This window comes from Haliotis rubra, unplaced genomic scaffold, assembly GCF_003918875.1.
Source record: "Haliotis rubra isolate DU_JTF1 unplaced genomic scaffold, ASM391887v1 Scf623, whole genome shotgun sequence".
Taxonomy (NCBI): domain Eukaryota; kingdom Metazoa; phylum Mollusca; class Gastropoda; order Lepetellida; family Haliotidae; genus Haliotis; species Haliotis rubra.
Window position 1 is genome coordinate 97,756 of NW_025767328.1, and position 18,689 is coordinate 116,444.

Below are 18,689 nucleotides of genomic sequence, written 5' to 3' on the forward strand. Positions count from 1 at the left end.
AGTATTCTTTGGCGTTTACTACAGCATAGACTGACTGACTGACGTTTGGTTTTACGCCGCTTATAGCAATATTCCAGCAACATCACGGCGGGGGACACCAGAAATGGGCTTCACACATTGTACCCATGTGATGATTCGAACCCGGGTCGTCGGCGTGACGAGCCAACGCTTTAACCACTGGCTAAAAGCGGCGTAAAACCCAAACTCAGTCAGTCAGTATGAATGGTTCACGACGTCACTACGTTAAACTGAACAGGTCGATAGAGCAGCAGTGAAGCAAATACAACATGCCCAAAGCAACAATGTTTCTGGAAGGATATTGGCTCTTCGGGCATGTGGCAATAATACTGTACAGTACTAGTGGACATGTATTACCACTCCGATATTACTATTTAGCGAGTGTTCAGTTAGTGCACAACATCACCACAGTGGTGTTTATTTTCTATTTCTCATATTTGGGTTTTTCTTGATATTTGGTGTTGATCATCTTCAAAAATGTTTAATGTTACAGATAGATTTCGTGACACAAAGAAACACGTTTGCTAATATGGCAAAAAAATGTTTTTGCGCTCGAAAAGGGTTTGGCCTTTAGCGTTTTAAATTAAGGTTAGTCACAACGCACTATATGTTATTTATATTCTATTTCTCATATTTGCGTATGGCTTGACATTTGATGTTGATCAGTTTAAAAGTGTTTAATCTACCAAATAGATTTCGTGACACAAGTAAAATGTATGCTTGTATGTGAAAAAACGTTTTTGGCCTTTCAAATTTTTAAAATGTTAATTAACTGTATAATTGGACACATTTTCGACAATGTTTTGACCTATATTATTTATATTGAGGCATATGCACTCGCTTTAGCTTCCTATTGACGCAATAAAAGACTCATTATCCCTTATGACTTGCCTGAAGTCGATAATTGAAACTTCGAGGCGAACAGCTTCCAAACAGAGAACACTTGCCACATATGGAATGTAAGACTTAAGTACATTTTCCTTATATATATTATTATTTCTATACTGACGGATGTGTCGAACACTCGGACAAGTCGAACTTTTCCCTTGGTCCCGACGAGTTCGACACAGCGGGGTTTGACTGTAATTGCTCCGTACATGCGGTAATGTCGGTGTTTGCCGAATTTGTTTCAATTTGCGCTTATGTTCTTACGCCAGACAGGACTGAGTTCTGTCTCCAAAGGAGTTATAGGATATTCGTAAAGAGCGCTTCAAGGGACAACACTCTTTGGGATTCGCTTGAAATTATATTCGGCCAGTAGAGGGCGCGAGAGTCGATTTAATGCAACGTTGCATTTGTTCATTCGAATTGTTCTTGGTTATTTTGACATTTGAAGCAAATATGCGATGTCTTAATGCGTCTGATTTGGAAGCAAATGCAAACTATAAATAAAGTTAGTGCTTCGACCCCAGCGTACAGAGGCGTTTTTTCTGTAAACCAGTAGTTCTTCAGTAGTGTTTGGTAGTCTTTTATCCCTACACGTATGGCACATTTACACCACAGGCTCTATTTGGATGCAAACCAAGGTCGGATAGCCAAATTTCAGTTTTGGCTCGTCATGTCAATGACTGTGTTTCATCTCCACATACGCAAAAAAAACGAGTTACTTCCACGTGTAACATCTTAATCTCCACACACACCAACTTCAACAACAAACTGCCACGTGTTTCTGGTTATGGTAATGCTAACCGGGAATGACAGATGACGTCAAGTTAAATGTTTTACCTGTTTGTTTTGATTAAGATTCGTATAGCTTCAATAGGTGCTTTACGGTGTTGTAGAAAAACTGTGATATAATAGATGTATGAAGTAGAGACTGTCTCACCTGTGTAATATGACACAAGCAAACCTCAACCGTGATGGATAACATTAATTAGGGGCCTTTATGAGTACAAATATTATGTTTGAATCTTTCACCTCACTACAGCGGTGTAGAAGAAACTGTTGTATATTGAGCATAAGAAGTTGGCTTTTCTATCTGTGTAATAAGATCAGAGATCTTTGTATGAGCTAAGTTCAACGTGATTAATTAGTGGGCTATGTGATTACAAATGACATTTCATACAGAGAGAATCTTATCATATCGGGATTGCTTCCATTGTAATAGGTACTAACCAAGTAAATGACATTCGGGTATTGCTGACTGATCCCGAATAATTAACCTGATAATATTTGAGGTAATGCCCCCGCACAACGCTTCCTTCAAATTAGATCCATTCCTGATATAACGCTCACGGGGGAAAAAACAGTGAGTTTTCTTTAATTAAGGGTTGATATACAGTTTGCTTACTTTACGTCAGGGACATGTACCTCTTTTATTGACAGTCGCGGAGTTTATCACGATATTTGCTGCAATACAAGGGGAATTAATGACGGCCACTAACCCTTTCAGTGTACTGGTGGCAGTTTTCTACACAGAATCCTTGTCTCAGTATGACCGCCAATGCTTCTCTGTGTGTTTCCCGTCGGTCTTATTGCCAATTCCATGATCCCACATTATACAATTCCGTAGCTTGAACATATATCTTTCGTTCTGGACAAGTGAACCTGCAGGGGTTCAAAAAACCCTTAAAAGTCACTTCCCACAGGACAAGTGTCTTTAAGAAAGTAACTTGTCCTGGCTAATTTTCCACTTGCCCTGATTTGTACGACATAATCATGATGATGTAATTATGAAAGAATAAATCAACATGGTATTTGATGTTAATGTTTACTGGGCTATTTATCGAGAAGAGATAACTAGCAAAGAAGGATAACTCTACCTAATAGCATTGCAAAATTTAATAGCTGCATATTTTGAGCAGATATGAATTGAAATCCAACCTTATTTACAGTTTGATACCGTAAGCAGAGAATATCTAGTAGCCCACGTAAGATACCATTATTTGATTGCCCGAAATGAAAACTGACTTGTCCCGGGCGTCGGGTGATGGGATTTTTGAACCCCTGAACCTTAAAACAGTCATTTTCGCTTATTCTATCGGAAGTGCGTTCGCATAGTTCAAACTGTGCCAATAACGTTTCTATCCAAGTTCTAGCCATCTATGCAGAAAAAGGATCGATTAGTCTACCCAACTCTACCCTAGATATGATGCAATAATGAGATAACCAGACACAATTTTAGTGAGTGAGTGAGTGAGTGTGTGTGAGTGAGTGGTGGGTGGGTGGGTGGGAGGGTGTCTCAGTGAGTGACTGAGTGAGTGAGTATACGTTGATGTTGTGTCAGGTGATATACCATTCAAGTCAGGATATGGTAAACGAGCTGTTTGAGTTTTAAGACACTGCCAATGACTTTCATTTTCAAAGGACAATTTCCTCAAGCAGTTCAATTTTCAACTTTTTGGTATAAATACATATATCAGGAATATTGAATTGTATATCCAAACTTGCTATTCCCTCATATGTATATGATAAGAAACATTTAGAAATATAGTTTCGCAAACTAAACACCGGGAGTATGGACATATTGAGAACAACCAACGAACTTCGAGAAAATAGAGATTGTTTGATCTGAGTACTTTAGATGGATGTTGTATAAATAGCTGAATATTTCCTAAAATAAAATCAGAGATTTAAGCATACAAGCATTCCATATCCCACTACTTGAGTTTACACTTTGATAGGATCACTAGAAGTTCTGTTGGGATTGAAGTATGCCTCACTCACATATATGTTCATATTTCCAAGATTTATGGTGACCAGTTCAGTTTTTATCAAAATCTTTAAATAGAGATTTGTTGGATGAAATGATGACATTCCTTTCGAGGTAAAACGGATGCGACAATTCCGATGACGAATATGCTCCGTTTGGTTGCGACAGAGGCTCTCAACAAAGGTTTCGTCGCTGTGTGGGACTAATAGTTTTTTTTCATTTGGCCTATAATACTTTCACTATAGTTAATAACCAAACTTCCGAGCGAAGGAAAACTGATGATTACATAAGAAAAGAAAGAAGTATTTTTTAAAATAATAAATCTACTTTGAAGGATCTTAGTGGAAAACATGATGGCAGATATTTATGGTTCATATAACTACGGTTTTAGGTTAGTTGATAAAAGCAAAAAAAACCAAAGCTTCCCTGAACCATTGAAAACATCAAAAAAGAATCTCTTGTACGGATCTGTCAAAATAACTGTTGTTTCATGTTGTTAGATTAGAGTCAGCCCTCACTTGTCTTTCTGACGTAAAGGTCAACCTGAATTCGACTGTCTGGGACAAAATTGAGTGTCGATTCTAATCACATGTAATTTGCGGCAAGTGCAAGACAAAACCACAGGCCCTCGTGTCTTTGCGAGGATTAAAGATGTTAAAAAAACATAAAACATTTGAGATGTCCCCCGACTCAAAAAGCTTCACAGTACAATATATGTCATAATGTCTTGTGCTGTGTAGCATTTTGAGTCGGGGGTCATTTTAAAAAAATAATTTGTTTAATCTTTTCTTCGTAAAAACACGAGGGCCTGTGGACAAAACAGTTTCTACTGGTGCCTCATATCGACATTCAAAGTACTGTTTGCAGAGGCTACGGTAGAACCACTGACTGGTCCTACCAATGCTGCACTGATTACAACACCTGGTCCTACCAATGCTGCACTGATTACAACACCTGGTCCTACCAATGCTGCACTGATTACAACACCTGGTGCTGCACTGATTACAACACCTGGTCCTACCAATGGTACCAATGCTACCAACCTGGTCCTACCAATGCTGATTACAACACCTGGCTGCACTGATTACAACACCTGGTCCTACCAATGCTGCACTGATTACAACACCTGGTCCTACCAATGCTGCACTGATTACAACACCTGGTCCTACCAATGCTGCACTGATTACAACACCTGGTCCTACCAATGCTGCACTGATTACAACACCTGGCCATAACGCACAGTATGTCAATGTGATCTGACTGTGTACTTTGTGGTCTTTTGTGTTAATTATCTCTGTGGCCTGCCAGATAACTTTCACAACACGTGCTCGGTTCCCACTGATACTCAGCCCTGTCCGTCTCAACATGTCTGGTAAGTAAATACACGGACACATTACTTGAGCCTTTCAACCAGCGCATATAGCTTCCACTTTCCATCTTTGTGTTATGTTGAAATCCCTCCGAAAAACTTCAGCAGTAGGTGGCCTTGTAGTGACAGCCTCGTCGCCTTTGACGACACGGTTCGAGTCCACAGACTATTTTATGTTTCGCCTGTTGTTGTCCCGATGTGTGATAAGGCAAGGGTATTGCCAATGTCGCCCGTAAAAATTCGCTCACTCAAAGTCTACGAAATAGTATGATCCACATCTGCAGTATGAGCTCTGTATAATGACTTGCAACGCCGAACGACATGCCCGGTATGCCATCTCCACGCCTCTGGACAAATGGTGAGATGTCTACATCCAGAGACAACTGACATATTCTTCATCTACTCCCTCACTGTGAGTTTCAGATTCTCTGAGGCGACGTTTCCTGGCGTTGACAGTGGCGACTGTTGTGTCTATAGGAGTCCTACACTATCTAATGAACACCTCGAGGCGAAGTGACACCACCGATAATGGCTGGGACCTACTGTTTGAAAGGTACCTATGTGTGACAGATATCACGAAATTATCTTTCCCCTTGTCATTTTGACCTTTATCACTGACTCTCTCATATCTTGATAGCTCAGGAATTCATATCTAAATGGGCAACCTGTATTCACGTGGGCGGTGGATTAGAAGACCCAGGCTTCCCACATGGGTACAATGCGTGACGCCCATTTTGTCCCCCGCCGTGATATTGCAACAGTAACATGTACATATATGTAACACCTTATTCCTTCACTGTATTCACTCTGAAACGTTTAAATAGGAATGTATCTTTAACGATCATGTGGATGCTCACTCAGTGCCTTAGACATGCGAACATCTACTGATCGTTGGTTTGATCCTGATTAGAGCGACGATCATGATAGAGTATTTGTTGACATCATAACCGTACTCATGTGTCATATAATCCCTTCCATATATGGACAAAGTCATCACATATTCTTACAGTATGTTAATGTGTGCATGTACATCATATTTGTGTTTAGGAAAAATACGTCCCCGATGTCTTGGTTTTAAAATGTAAACAATGGTCCGAGGCTGGCTGTTAACATTTTCAGCCAAACCTAAGTGTTTTATCCATCGTTCTATATCTGTCACAAGCAATTTTGAAGTGTTACATTTTTCACTCTTTAAAGGGAATATTTGACTTGTGTCCTGGAGACGTCATTTTCATTTTTTGTTTAGTTTGAATTCCTATTCCTATGTTGTCACGCCTCTTCTTCAGGAAGCTCGCCAATACTTGGTTGGTATTGGTAGGTCGTGCAGGGAACACGACCAGGCCGCTGGTACAACAGGGTGTAAACATCGTGTTTGTCGGCAGTGTGGACCTGTCTGGAGAAATACCTTGGTGTCGGTGAGTGAAAGTCAAAGTATCGGGCACAATGTGACCCCTTTTTGCCCCTTTCATGTCCATGACATTGTAACCACTTCGTATCCATAACGATGTGGCCCATTCGTTCCTTCAACGGTGTAGCCAATTCGTACCCACCACAATGTGACCCATTCCTACCCACCACGATGTGACCCCTTCCAATCCACCACAATCTCACCATTTCCTATCCACCACAATGTGACCCATTCCTACCCACAACATTGTGACCCCATAGTACCCACCACAACGTGACCCATTCCTACCCACTACCATGTAACCCCTTCCTATCCAGCACAACATGACCCCTTCCTACCCACAGCCATGAAACCCCTTGCTATCCAGCACACCGTGACCCATTCCTACCCACTACCATGTAACCCCTTCCTATCCAGCACAACGTGACCCCTTCCTACCCACTACCATGTAACCCCTTCCTATCCAGCACAACGTGACCCCTTCCTACCCACTACCATGTAACCCCTTCCTATCCAGCACAACGTGACCCTTCCTATCCACTACCATGTAACCCCTTCCTATCCAGCACAACGTGACCCCCCCCTTCCTACCCACTACCATGTAACCCCTTCCTATCCAGCACAACGTGACCCTTCCTACCCACAGCCATGAAACCCCTTGCTATCCAGCACACCGTGACCCATTCCTACCCACTACCATGTAACCCCTTCCTATCCAGCACAACGTGACCCCTTCCTACCCACTACCATGTAACCCCTTCCTATCCAGCACAACGTGACCCCTTCCTACCCACTACCATGTAACCCCTTCCTATCCAGCACAACGTGACCCCTTCCTACCCACTACCATGTGACCACTTCCTATCAAGCACAACGTGACCCCTTCCTATCCACTACCATGTAACCCCTTCCTACCCACTACCATGTAACCCCTTCCTACCACTACCATGTAACCCCTTCCTACCCACTACGATGTGACCCCTTCATACCCACTACCATGTAACCCCTTCCTATCCACTACCATGTAACCCCTTCCTACCCACTACGATGTGACCCCTTCATATCAAGCACACCGTGACCCCTTCCTACCCACTACCATGTAACCCCTTCCTACCCACTACCATGTAACCCCTTCCTCTCCAGCACACCGTGACCCCTTCCTACCCACTACCATGTAACCTCTTCCTACCCACTATCATGTAACCCCTTTCTACCCACTACCACGTAACCCCTTCCTATCCAGCAAAACGTGACCCCTTCCTATCCAGCACAACATGGCCCCTTCTGATCCACCAAAATGTGACCCTTTCGTACACACCACAATGTGACAACTTCCACCACATTGTGACCCCTTCCTATCCACGCCACATTGTGACCCCTTCCTATCCACGCCACAATGTGACCCCTTCCTACCTACCACAATGTGACAACTTCCTACCTACCACAATGTGACAACTTCCTACCCACCACATTGTGACCCCTTTGTACACACCACAATGTGACCCCTTCCTATCTACCACGATGTGACCCCTTCCTACCCACCACAATGTGACCTCTTCCCACCGACCACAATGTGACCCCTTCCTACCCACCACAATGTGACCCCTTCCTACCCACCACAATGTGACCCCTTCCTACCCACCACAATGTGACCCCTTCCTACTCACCACAATGTGACCCCTCACAACGTAACCCCTTCCCACCCACCACAACGTGACCCTATCGTAAGCATCACAAGGAGATGCCTTTCGACGACTTAACAATACATTTTGATTTCAAAGCTAGAGGCGGATAGGTTGTCCAGTGTTGGGTTTTAGATGTGTCATTTATCTCATATATTTCACTGACAGGTCGTGGCATAAATGAACTCTCTTCAAAGAGGCACACAAATCTCAGCCACTTCAAGGCCAGTAACCTACGCTTCATTTCCGGTCATTCGGGATCAAAAGAATGCCACACTGTATAATATTGTTGAACCTTAATCCTGTAATCAGTTTGTCTATGATGCTGTATATTTGAGTTATGGAATCTTCATCATAAACATATAACATGTGTTGGGCCAATGTACTTTTTCAAAGCAAGATAACCAAATTCACACAAACTGGACCGAAGCAGTCATATATTTTTGAAAGAAAGGATTAATTAAACACTTTGAGTATGTTTGCTAAGCAAGAGAACACCGGCCTGTGAGGTTTGGGCTGAACATTTAAAATTGAGGAAGAGCCTGAGGATCTCATATTCATTTGTTTTCGTGACAGTCAAAGGAACCGGTTACAGATTGGAGTCCCATATTTCCTGTGAGGAAAGATATTTTAACCCTTCAAATTTGTTTGTTGTAGGTTTATAATCCAAAAACACTTCTTTGTTTTGGTTGAAAATATGAACAGTCGGGTTCGGAAAAAAACCCTTAGAATTTGAGCATTTGTTTCTTTTCCCCCGCCCTCGTGTTTCTAGTTTCAACCCAAACCTCAGAAGCGTGCCTTTACTCTTTTAAATGAAGTTCAGATACGTCTTTATACAAAACGAGGAAATGTAATGGCGTTGTCTCAGTGTTGACGAGTCATTGTGTGAAAACCAGGTATTATTGATACTATCAAAAACTGACCAAGCATCGTCCTCAGGCATCGGTAGGGACGGTGTATGCCATTGCCAGCTCTAACGAAACTAACTTTTTCTGGCCTTGAACTTCATCAGGTTTTCATTTTAAGCAGTATTTTTCCCTCTTCAAGTAGTAGTAAAGGTTAAACAATCATTCATGATGGGTTTGTAGCCTCCGATACAAAACGTCGTCGTGGCACACCCAGATCAAGGTCCAGGTCCAATATTCCGCATACGTACTCTGTGTGCTACCAGTTTCTTGTGTCGAATGCCGAAATGTGGCTGAAATATTGTCTGAGAGGCATAAATCCTTTGCAATACAATGTTCGTCAAGTTGTTACTGTAACTCACCCAAACTCAACCTAACATGGTTTCAGATCACCGCGCTGTATTTACCTTGGCGTCACAAATCAAGGCAGATTCGCTAACAACATAACAAGTCACCTACCACCCAGCACCTATTCAAAGAGACTTCTCGGCTACCTTTATGCAGTATCCAAAGGAGCAAATGTTATATATACAAAGTACATCTACAATCAGAAGGAACACCACAAACTCCGTACTCTGACCACAGACAACACGTACTCGGTCATGGAGATGTTCCTCGATAGACAAATTACAAGCGAGATGAAGCAGCCCTGGACCAAAGGACACTCTGACCTCGTGCCATGGTTCTTGTACTACAAGTACACTTTACTGTGTCCGAACAGTTGTGTTCCAGATGACGACGTAAATACAACGACATCCTTCCTTCACAGACAGGCTCATGATCCTTCTGGGTTCACCTTGCTGTACTCGTCTGTTGCTTCCTTCAAATACTCCATGTTTTGGGGACTGGTATTCCACAATCTATATGGCGCCTTGGGCAAGGTATTAATACAGAGACTTTTATCCGAAGTTAAGGGAGCAGAAAATATTCCGAGAGACTTCACTGATCTATTGTTCACAGAAGCCCCGTGGAAACACGAAGAAAACAGGAAGGCACGAAATTATTCGTCGGAAGATCTAAGACATTTACGAGATATGCTACTGAAGTGGAAATGTCATAACACATTATCTTTCTTCGGCTGTGTGAGAGACATTGCCAGAACTCTGATACAGGGCACGTTGTGGACCGTGTCTGATATGAAACTTGTACACGCATGGCTGAGTGACTTGCAGAGTGTTGGCTACACTGAGCCTGTCAGGAACCTGCCAGGAGATGGAATTAACACGGTGTCCAGTCTGACACATGATACTTACCCTGTGCTAAGACCAGGACAGCAATCTTTTTCTGAACAGTGCCCTGATGTTGCTGTAACAAATGCAGATCCTATAATTACAGATATATGTCTTATCATAGCTTTCAACGAGGCGTATTTTTACACAAATATACCTCTTCTTGAATCAATGTATAGGGGTTACTTCAAACATATTGTATATTGTGGACCTGATATTGGCTCATTTACGTATCACGCGAGTCGGGGATCGGATATTCTTCATCTTACGTTTATTGAGGCTTACAGCAAGGGGTGGTATTTCTATTATGAGTGTTTAATGCTAGCGATGCAACTCAATTTAGATGTGAATGGATACATACAGATTGGTGATGATACATTACTAAACCCATGGAATGTTGTTGATCTGCCTCGGAATGTGACATGGCTTCATAAGGGAATGGACAAGCTGAACTTGTCGCTCGATGAGATTGAACCAGAGTGGGTATGGTGGACCTATGAATACGGCAAATCCGCCATCTTAGAAACATTCGATGAAATCAATAACATGACCACTTCCGGTGCAGCAGACGACACTTTTCGTTCATATAAACAGACATTTGAAAGAAACACAGAGAACTATACGTACATATTTCGCCAAGGCTGTGATTTCATTTACCTGCCAAAGATTTTCAAGAACCAGTATCTACAAGTTGCGGCTGTGTTCTTCAAGCACGAGGTCATGGTGGAGTTGGCCCATGTCAATATTGTCATGGGACTTCAGCCGTCGGAGGAGATCTTGAAGGTCGAAGATGGCAGTTTGTGGATGACTGGCCAAAGAACATTCTCTATCTTTTTCTTCAACAAAACAAATCTTTTTCTACACCCTTTCAAACTAGGAACGGTTGAAAAACATTTAACGACTGACTTTTTCTGTAATATTTATTTTAATGTGAGTGAAAGGTATCTTAGACACAACATCGGATTACAATAGCAATTCTGAAATGTACTGTCAAATGTTCCATGTTGGATGCTGGCATCACCGTGTCATGGATAGTTCATCAAAGATCCTCTCACTGGTGTTAGTGTGAGAGGACAGCCGTCTACACAGATGACAACTACATATCCGATGTCAACGTGTTATCCCAAAACTGATTTACTGTAAAACGACGTTGATGTCAAGGGTGGTGGCGCTGGACGGCTACCACTCCTAACGAACTTTGCACTGAACTGCAGGAACAATGGGATGAAATGAACCAAGCTGACAGTGGACGTTTCATAAAGAGTTGCGTCGAAGAATCCGACATCGTGAACATAGAGGTGGTTTCACGCGATATTACTCTGACTTTCCATGGTTAATGACGTAGCAGACATTGGCCAATCATCTAACAAAAGCTGTTGTTTATCTGCCGTTCAACGACAAATGCAAATCTCAGGCAGATGTCCACTATTTACCTAATCAATTATCTAAAATATCAAAATGACCTTCTTACAAACGACATTACAAGGAGACCATGTGTTGTGTGAAGATTCCCACCTCAAGTCCTATTTGGAAGCTTCTGACTGACTGAGTTTGGTTTTACGCCGCTTTTAAGCAATATTCCAGCAACATCACGGCGGGGGACACCAGAAATGGGCTTCACACATTGTACCCATGTGGGGATTCGAACCCGGGTCTTCGACGTGACGAGCCAACGCTTTAACCATTAGGCTACCCCACCGCCCCCATTTGGAAGCTTCACTTCTGTTGAAGATATAATAATATTATCACTCTTCTTATTGCTATAATCACTGCTTCTGTATTGTACTGTCAGTCTGTGATCTGTATTGGTTTTTAAACTTAGTTAAGTTTAGAATACAGTTGTTAATTATCACAATTCTTTGTAGTATGTTGGTTTCACACTGAAAATTCGTGGCCGTACAGTGAGTGAGTTTAGTTTTACGCCGCACTCAGCAATATTCCAGCTATATTGCGGCGGTCTGTAAATAATCATATCTGGACCAGACAATCCAGTGATCAACAGCATGGGCATCGATCTGCGAAATTGGGAACCGATGACATGTGTCAACCAATTCAGCGAGCCTGACCACCTTATCCCGTTTGTCGCCTCTTACGACAAGCATGGGTTACTGAAGACCAATTCTAACCCGGACCTTCACATGTATCTTGTGCGTACAGATTTCTGGATCACTTTCTGTTTCAACTAAGGAATCGAAACGTCAAAATAAGCAAGCACTGATTATACCAAGTGTTAATAAAAGATGACGTGCGATGTTATGTTCCAGCAACTAGGGCTGGAGGATAAAGCATTTACAAAAAAAATCCTTACTAGTTGTAATTATACCGGAGTTATATCCTGCAGTTTTTATAGCATCGCTTGCGAATTAGTATTTTCAACAGCAGAATGCATCTTAACCCTTGGGCATAAATATGACTATGAAACAATATAAAACAGAATTATGCAGACATATTAAACCAAATGTGATAATTACTTCCGGACTTGGATTTCATGACCATGGTATCAATGTATCGTTTTGGACCACTTGGGGAGTAAACAGGCTACTGTATTATGCAGGGTCCTGTTTCAAAAGCGATTTTTGCGCTAGGACGGCCGCAACTCTGTTAGGAGATAGGTGATAGAAGATACCAGAGTCGAAGCGCTACGATTGCTTTGTGAAACGTGGCCCAGCCCACTGAGTGCAGTTTGTCTGATTCAACTGCTTGTATTCCCGCAAGCGGTGGCTAGAAATAGATAGTGAATATGTATAAAGTGTTCAATTTCAGCAGTGTAGAGTAGTACATATATAAAGAAATCGACAAATTATTTACACGACGCGAGTTTCCATCCTACGCGTTTCAACTTTATCTTTAGGAAGGGAGTATCACTGATATATATTCACTACTGGTAATGGTAAAAGGTGTGGTGTATATAATATATAAATCCACCCACTTGTTTCAAGGCAAGGGTTTTATCTTTACAACTCCAAAATCACAACTACATATTGAACATAATTCATATAAATACACACGACAACAATACTAATTTCTCAGTACATAAACCTGTAGACAATACAAAGTTCGGGATATTGATGTTGACATTGAATAAATGTATAAATAATTTCTTAGAGTAGCAGATGGGCTTAAATACAACAGAGGAATTTGTGTAAGAGGAATTTGCAAGGAAGTACTCATTACTGTGTATATTGGTAGTTGTCTGTGGTGTACATCCGAGGAAGTACATCGGGGAAGTATCTAACAAGTGTGGTAGGCATGTCATTGAAACATACTGCAAGAGTTTTCCAGAATGCCATCATTCGTTACACGATACTAACAGGGATTCTATTAGTTTCACCATACAACCTATGTACTTGTTCGTGAATTTAATATCTACTCAAGAAACATTTGTCCACCTTCTGTGTTAGTGATGTCACTGAAACCAGGAACTTCATCACGATAAGTTACTGAACGTGTTGTGATCACAAACAATACATGATTCTGTATAAAGAAACTATCTCTGTCATAATATCGCCCAACAAACGACGAATCTGGGATAGAGGATACGCCTCCACATACTCAGTTGACATCAACAGCAGCCACGCAGTTTTTCCAGACTTGCCAATCAAACTGACAGAATTTACTATCCACAGTGTGTTTGTTCTGTACAAGCGCACGTGCTTTCAGTGACACATGGCTTTGTGGTGATGTGGATATTCAATACAAGATGAACTTTGATCTTGTGTTTTCACCAACTTTGTGGCTTAGTGTTGATGTATCTTTTAACACATGTAAGCATCTCCGGAAGTGTCCCCGAAGTCAATCTTGCATGTGAAAGAGGCCATTAAATCTACCGAACATCAAAGGCACAATATGTCTGTCTTGGTTAAATATTTAGTAAATGAAAGAACAGATAATGTTTATCGTTGTCTTCTATTCTAAATTTGAAAGTGATAAAAGTCTCTGAATATGAAAGAACTGTGACGGTTGCTGTACAATTAACTCTCAGCTTAACAATGGTTTATCATTCCGACCATGTGCAGTGCACGTAGCCCTCCCCAATTAATCCTATCGGCACCAGTGGGACATTGGCTCGAGCCGTCACTTCATTTGAAGAGAGTTAGAGTTGTGCACGTTAGTTGTTGGAGGATCCGCTGACTGGGGTTTAAGTTCCACATTCACTTTCTGTTTCAGCATAACTGTAGTCATCACCATAAACATACTCACTTACTTCAGATATAAACCCAGGTTAGAATAGCTCTTTAGCAATCCGTGCTTGTAAGCGGCCACAAACGGGATAGGGTGGACAGACTCGCTGACCTGGTTGACACATATCGTCGTATCCCCATTGCCTAGATCATTGGATTGTCTCGTCCAGACTCGATTATTTACAGACCTACGCCATTTAGCTGGAATACTGCCGACTGCGGCGTTAACCAACAAGCAAACGAAGGCATGAACTTGCTTCACTGTGGACATTCGCCCTACAACAGCTCACAACAGTTGAACGTGGCGATGTAATTATGAAAGGTTCGTTCTTTAATTAATGACAGTGAACCACGAGTCATCCGTTAGTAGAGAATGTAATGACTTCATCGTACAGATGCCTGTTTTATAAGACATTGAAGCCACTGTGAACAGTACTTCATACATCTCACGGTGCCAGCTTCATGTGGAAGGACAAGCTCTACAATAGAACCATGATAAGCCATCTTCTATTACCTAACTGACAAGATATGTGAGCCCTGAACAGCTTCACTTCCCGGCAGTGGGACTGAATCAGTCATCAATTACACAACTGGATTGGTTGAAAGGTTGCGACAGAACTACTTTTCTTTCATTCATTCACAAACCAACCACACAATCCCCGAACCCAGTCATGACCTGCGTCTAATGCATTGACACAAACGAAACACTCGTTTAGTTTTGCAATTCATTTTTGTTTCACAGTTACAAAGACGTAAGGTTTATTTAATTATTAAAGATCAGGATCAGGGAATTGTTCATTTGTATTGTATGTGAGGGTATATTATGAGTAACAAATTGTTTTTAACACGCGGTGGATATTTGTAATGTCGGTCAGTGGCAACTATTTGAAACTTATCAGAGCGACAATACCCTTTCGATATCAAGTGCGCCCTGCTTGTACGACTTTGGCCAGTCAAGATACCCAAATAGAAACAATTACTGTGAATATTTCTCTGAGATTACAGAGCGAGGGCAAAGTCGAGGAAAAATCTTAGTAGCGAGAACGACAACGTCACAGCAGAAGGCCGATACACCATCGCTACCGGTCTCATCCTCGGCAACCACACGTAACTAGGCGTCATCGTGGTGTTGCGACCTCCTGGTAATTACACAACCCTTGGTCCTGATACGATACTGCTTGAAAACAACACTTATTTCATTAAACCCAGGGGTCAGGAAGCAGCAATGTTTCCTGGAGACAACGAAAGTCATGTTGTCAGTGTGTCTATAAAATGGAGGTATCACATTTCTAAACCGATTGAAATGTGTCGAAATTATTTATAGGCAATATGTTACTTGGTTTTCTTAAGACATCGACATGGTACAGATCGTGAAACATGGAGGAGACCGCAGCACATGATACAGATCGTGTCACATGACACAGAACATGATACATGATACAGAACACGGCACATGATACAGGGCGTGACACATGATACAGAACATGGCACATGCTACAGCGCGTGACACGTGGAGGGGACCGCAGCACATGATACAGATTGCGTCACATGAAACAGAACATGGCACATGATACAGGGCGTGACACATGATACAGAACATGGCACATGATACAGCGTGTGACACATGATATAGAACATGGCACATGATACAGCGCGTGGCACGTGGAGGAGACCGCAGCACATGATACAGATCGTGTCATATGAAACAGAACATGGAACATGATACAGGGCGTGACACATGATACAGAACGTTGCACATGATACAGAACGTAGCAAATAGTACAGAATGTGGCACATGATACAGAACGTGGCACATAGTACAGAATGTGGCACATCATACAGATCGTGTCACATGAAACAGAACATGGAACATGACACAGGGCGTGACACATGATACAGAACATGATACATGATACATAACCTGGCACATGATATAGAACGTTGCACATGATACATAGCCTGGCACATGATGCAAAACGTTGCACATGATACAGAATGTAGCAAATAGTAAAGAACGTGGCACATGATACAGAACGTGACCCATGATACATATCGTCACACGTTAAACAGAATCTAGCACAGAATACAGAACGTGGCAGATGATACAGGATATGGCACATTATATAGACCATGACAAATTATACGGTACATGGCACTTGACACTTAATACAGAACGTGGCACATGATACGTGGCACATGATACAGGACGTGGAACATTTTACATACCATGCCACATGTACGTGGAAAATGATACAGAACATGGCACATGATATAGAAAATGACACACGATATAGAAGGTAGCACATTATATAGATCACAGCACATGATACAGAATGCGGAACATGTTATAGATCATGGCACATTATACAGATTGTGGCACATGGTATAGACGATGGCACATGATACAGATCGTGGCACATGATACAGGAACGTGGAACAAGATACAGAACATGGCACATTGCTACAGAACGTGACACATGATACAAAACGTGGCACATGATACAGAATCGTGGCACATGCTATAGAACATTTTATAGATCGTGACACATGATGCAGAACGTGGCACATGTTATAGTACATGACACTTAATACAGATTGTGGCACATGTATACGGGACATGATACATTTTACATACCAGGTTGCACATTATACAGTACGTGGAAAATGATACAGAACATGGCACATGATGAAATCGTGACACGTTAGACAGATGCTAGCACATGATAGAGATCGTGGCACATGATACAGAATATGACACGTTAAGTAGTACTTAGCACATGATACAGAACATGGCACATGATACAGAACGTGGCACGTGATACAGAACATGGCATATGATACAGAACGTGACAGATAAGACAGAAAATGTCACATGATACAGGACGTGACACATGATACAGAACGTGGAACATGATACAGGACGTAGCACATGATACAGAATGTGGCATATGATACGGACATGGCACATCATACAGATCACGGCACATGATACAGTTCATGAGACATGATAGAGATTATGGCACATAATACAGATCATAGCACATGATACATTACGTGGCACATGATACACTACATGGCAAATTATACAGATCATGGCACATGATACAGTACGCGGCACATGATGCAGAGTGTGGTATATGATACGGATCCTTGCACATGATACAGTACGTGGCACATGATACAAGGTGTGGTGCATTATACAGATCATGTCACATGATACAGAATATGGCACATGATACAGAGCGTGCCACAGGATACAGAATATGGCACATGATACAGAGCGTGCCACAGGATACAGACGTCGCACATGATTCAGTTCATGACACATGATACAGAACGTGGCACATGGTACAGTACGTGGCACATGATACAGAATGTGGTTCATGATACAGATGTTGGCACATGATACAGTACATGGCACATGATGCAGAGTGTGGTTTATGATACGGATCATGGCACATGATACAGAACCTGGCACAGGATACAGATAATGGCACATGATACAGAACGTGGCACATGATACAGAACGAGACAGATGATACAGAACGTGGCATATGATACAGGACGTGGCACATTATACAGAACATGGCACATGATACAGTACGTGGCACATGATACAAGGTGTGGTGCATTATACAGATCATGGCACATGATACAGAATATGGGACATGATACAGAGCGTGCCACAGGATATAGACGTCGCAAATGATACAGATCGTGGAACATGTCACAGTCCATGACACATGATACAGATCATGACACATGATACAGAACCTGCCACATGATACAGAACATTGGACATGATGCAGATCATGGCACATGTTTCAGATCATGGAAGGTGATACAGTACGTGGCACATGGTGAAGAGTGTGATATATGACACATATCATGACACATGATACAGTACGTGGCACATGATACAGAGTGTGGTACATGATACAGATCGTGGCACATGATACAAGATATAGCACATGATACAGAACGTGCCACATGATACCGACGTCGCACATGATACAGATCGTGGCACATGGTACAGTTCATGACACATGATACAGAACATCGCAAATTATACAGATCATGGCACATGATACAGTACTCGGCACATGATACAAGGTGTGGTGCATTATACAGATGATGGCACATGATACAGAGCGTGCCACAGGATACAGACGTCGCACATGATACAGATCGAGGAACATGATACAGTTCATAACATATGATAAAGAACGTGGCACATGATACAGA

At 41.9% G+C, this 18,689-nt stretch overlaps 1 protein-coding gene across 2 annotated transcripts; it reads left to right on the forward strand.

Moving 5' to 3' along the window:
• Positions 1-4,987: 4,987 nt before the first annotated feature.
• On the forward strand, positions 4,988-11,914 carry LOC124256292. Of its 2 annotated transcripts, none has more exons than XM_046690266.1 (4): positions 4,988-5,042; positions 5,463-5,592; positions 6,326-6,454; positions 9,423-11,914. In XM_046690266.1, exons 1-4 carry the CDS (start codon positions 5,036-5,038, stop codon positions 11,233-11,235), a joined length of 2,079 nt encoding a protein of 692 aa, XP_046546222.1. In that variant the 5' UTR covers positions 4,988-5,035; the 3' UTR covers positions 11,236-11,914. The 2 variants fall into 2 exon arrangements, with proteins under 2 accessions (XP_046546222.1, XP_046546223.1); XM_046690267.1 differs by lacking the exon at positions 9,423-11,914 and adding an exon at positions 8,298-8,500.
• Positions 11,915-18,689: the final 6,775 nt, after the last annotated feature.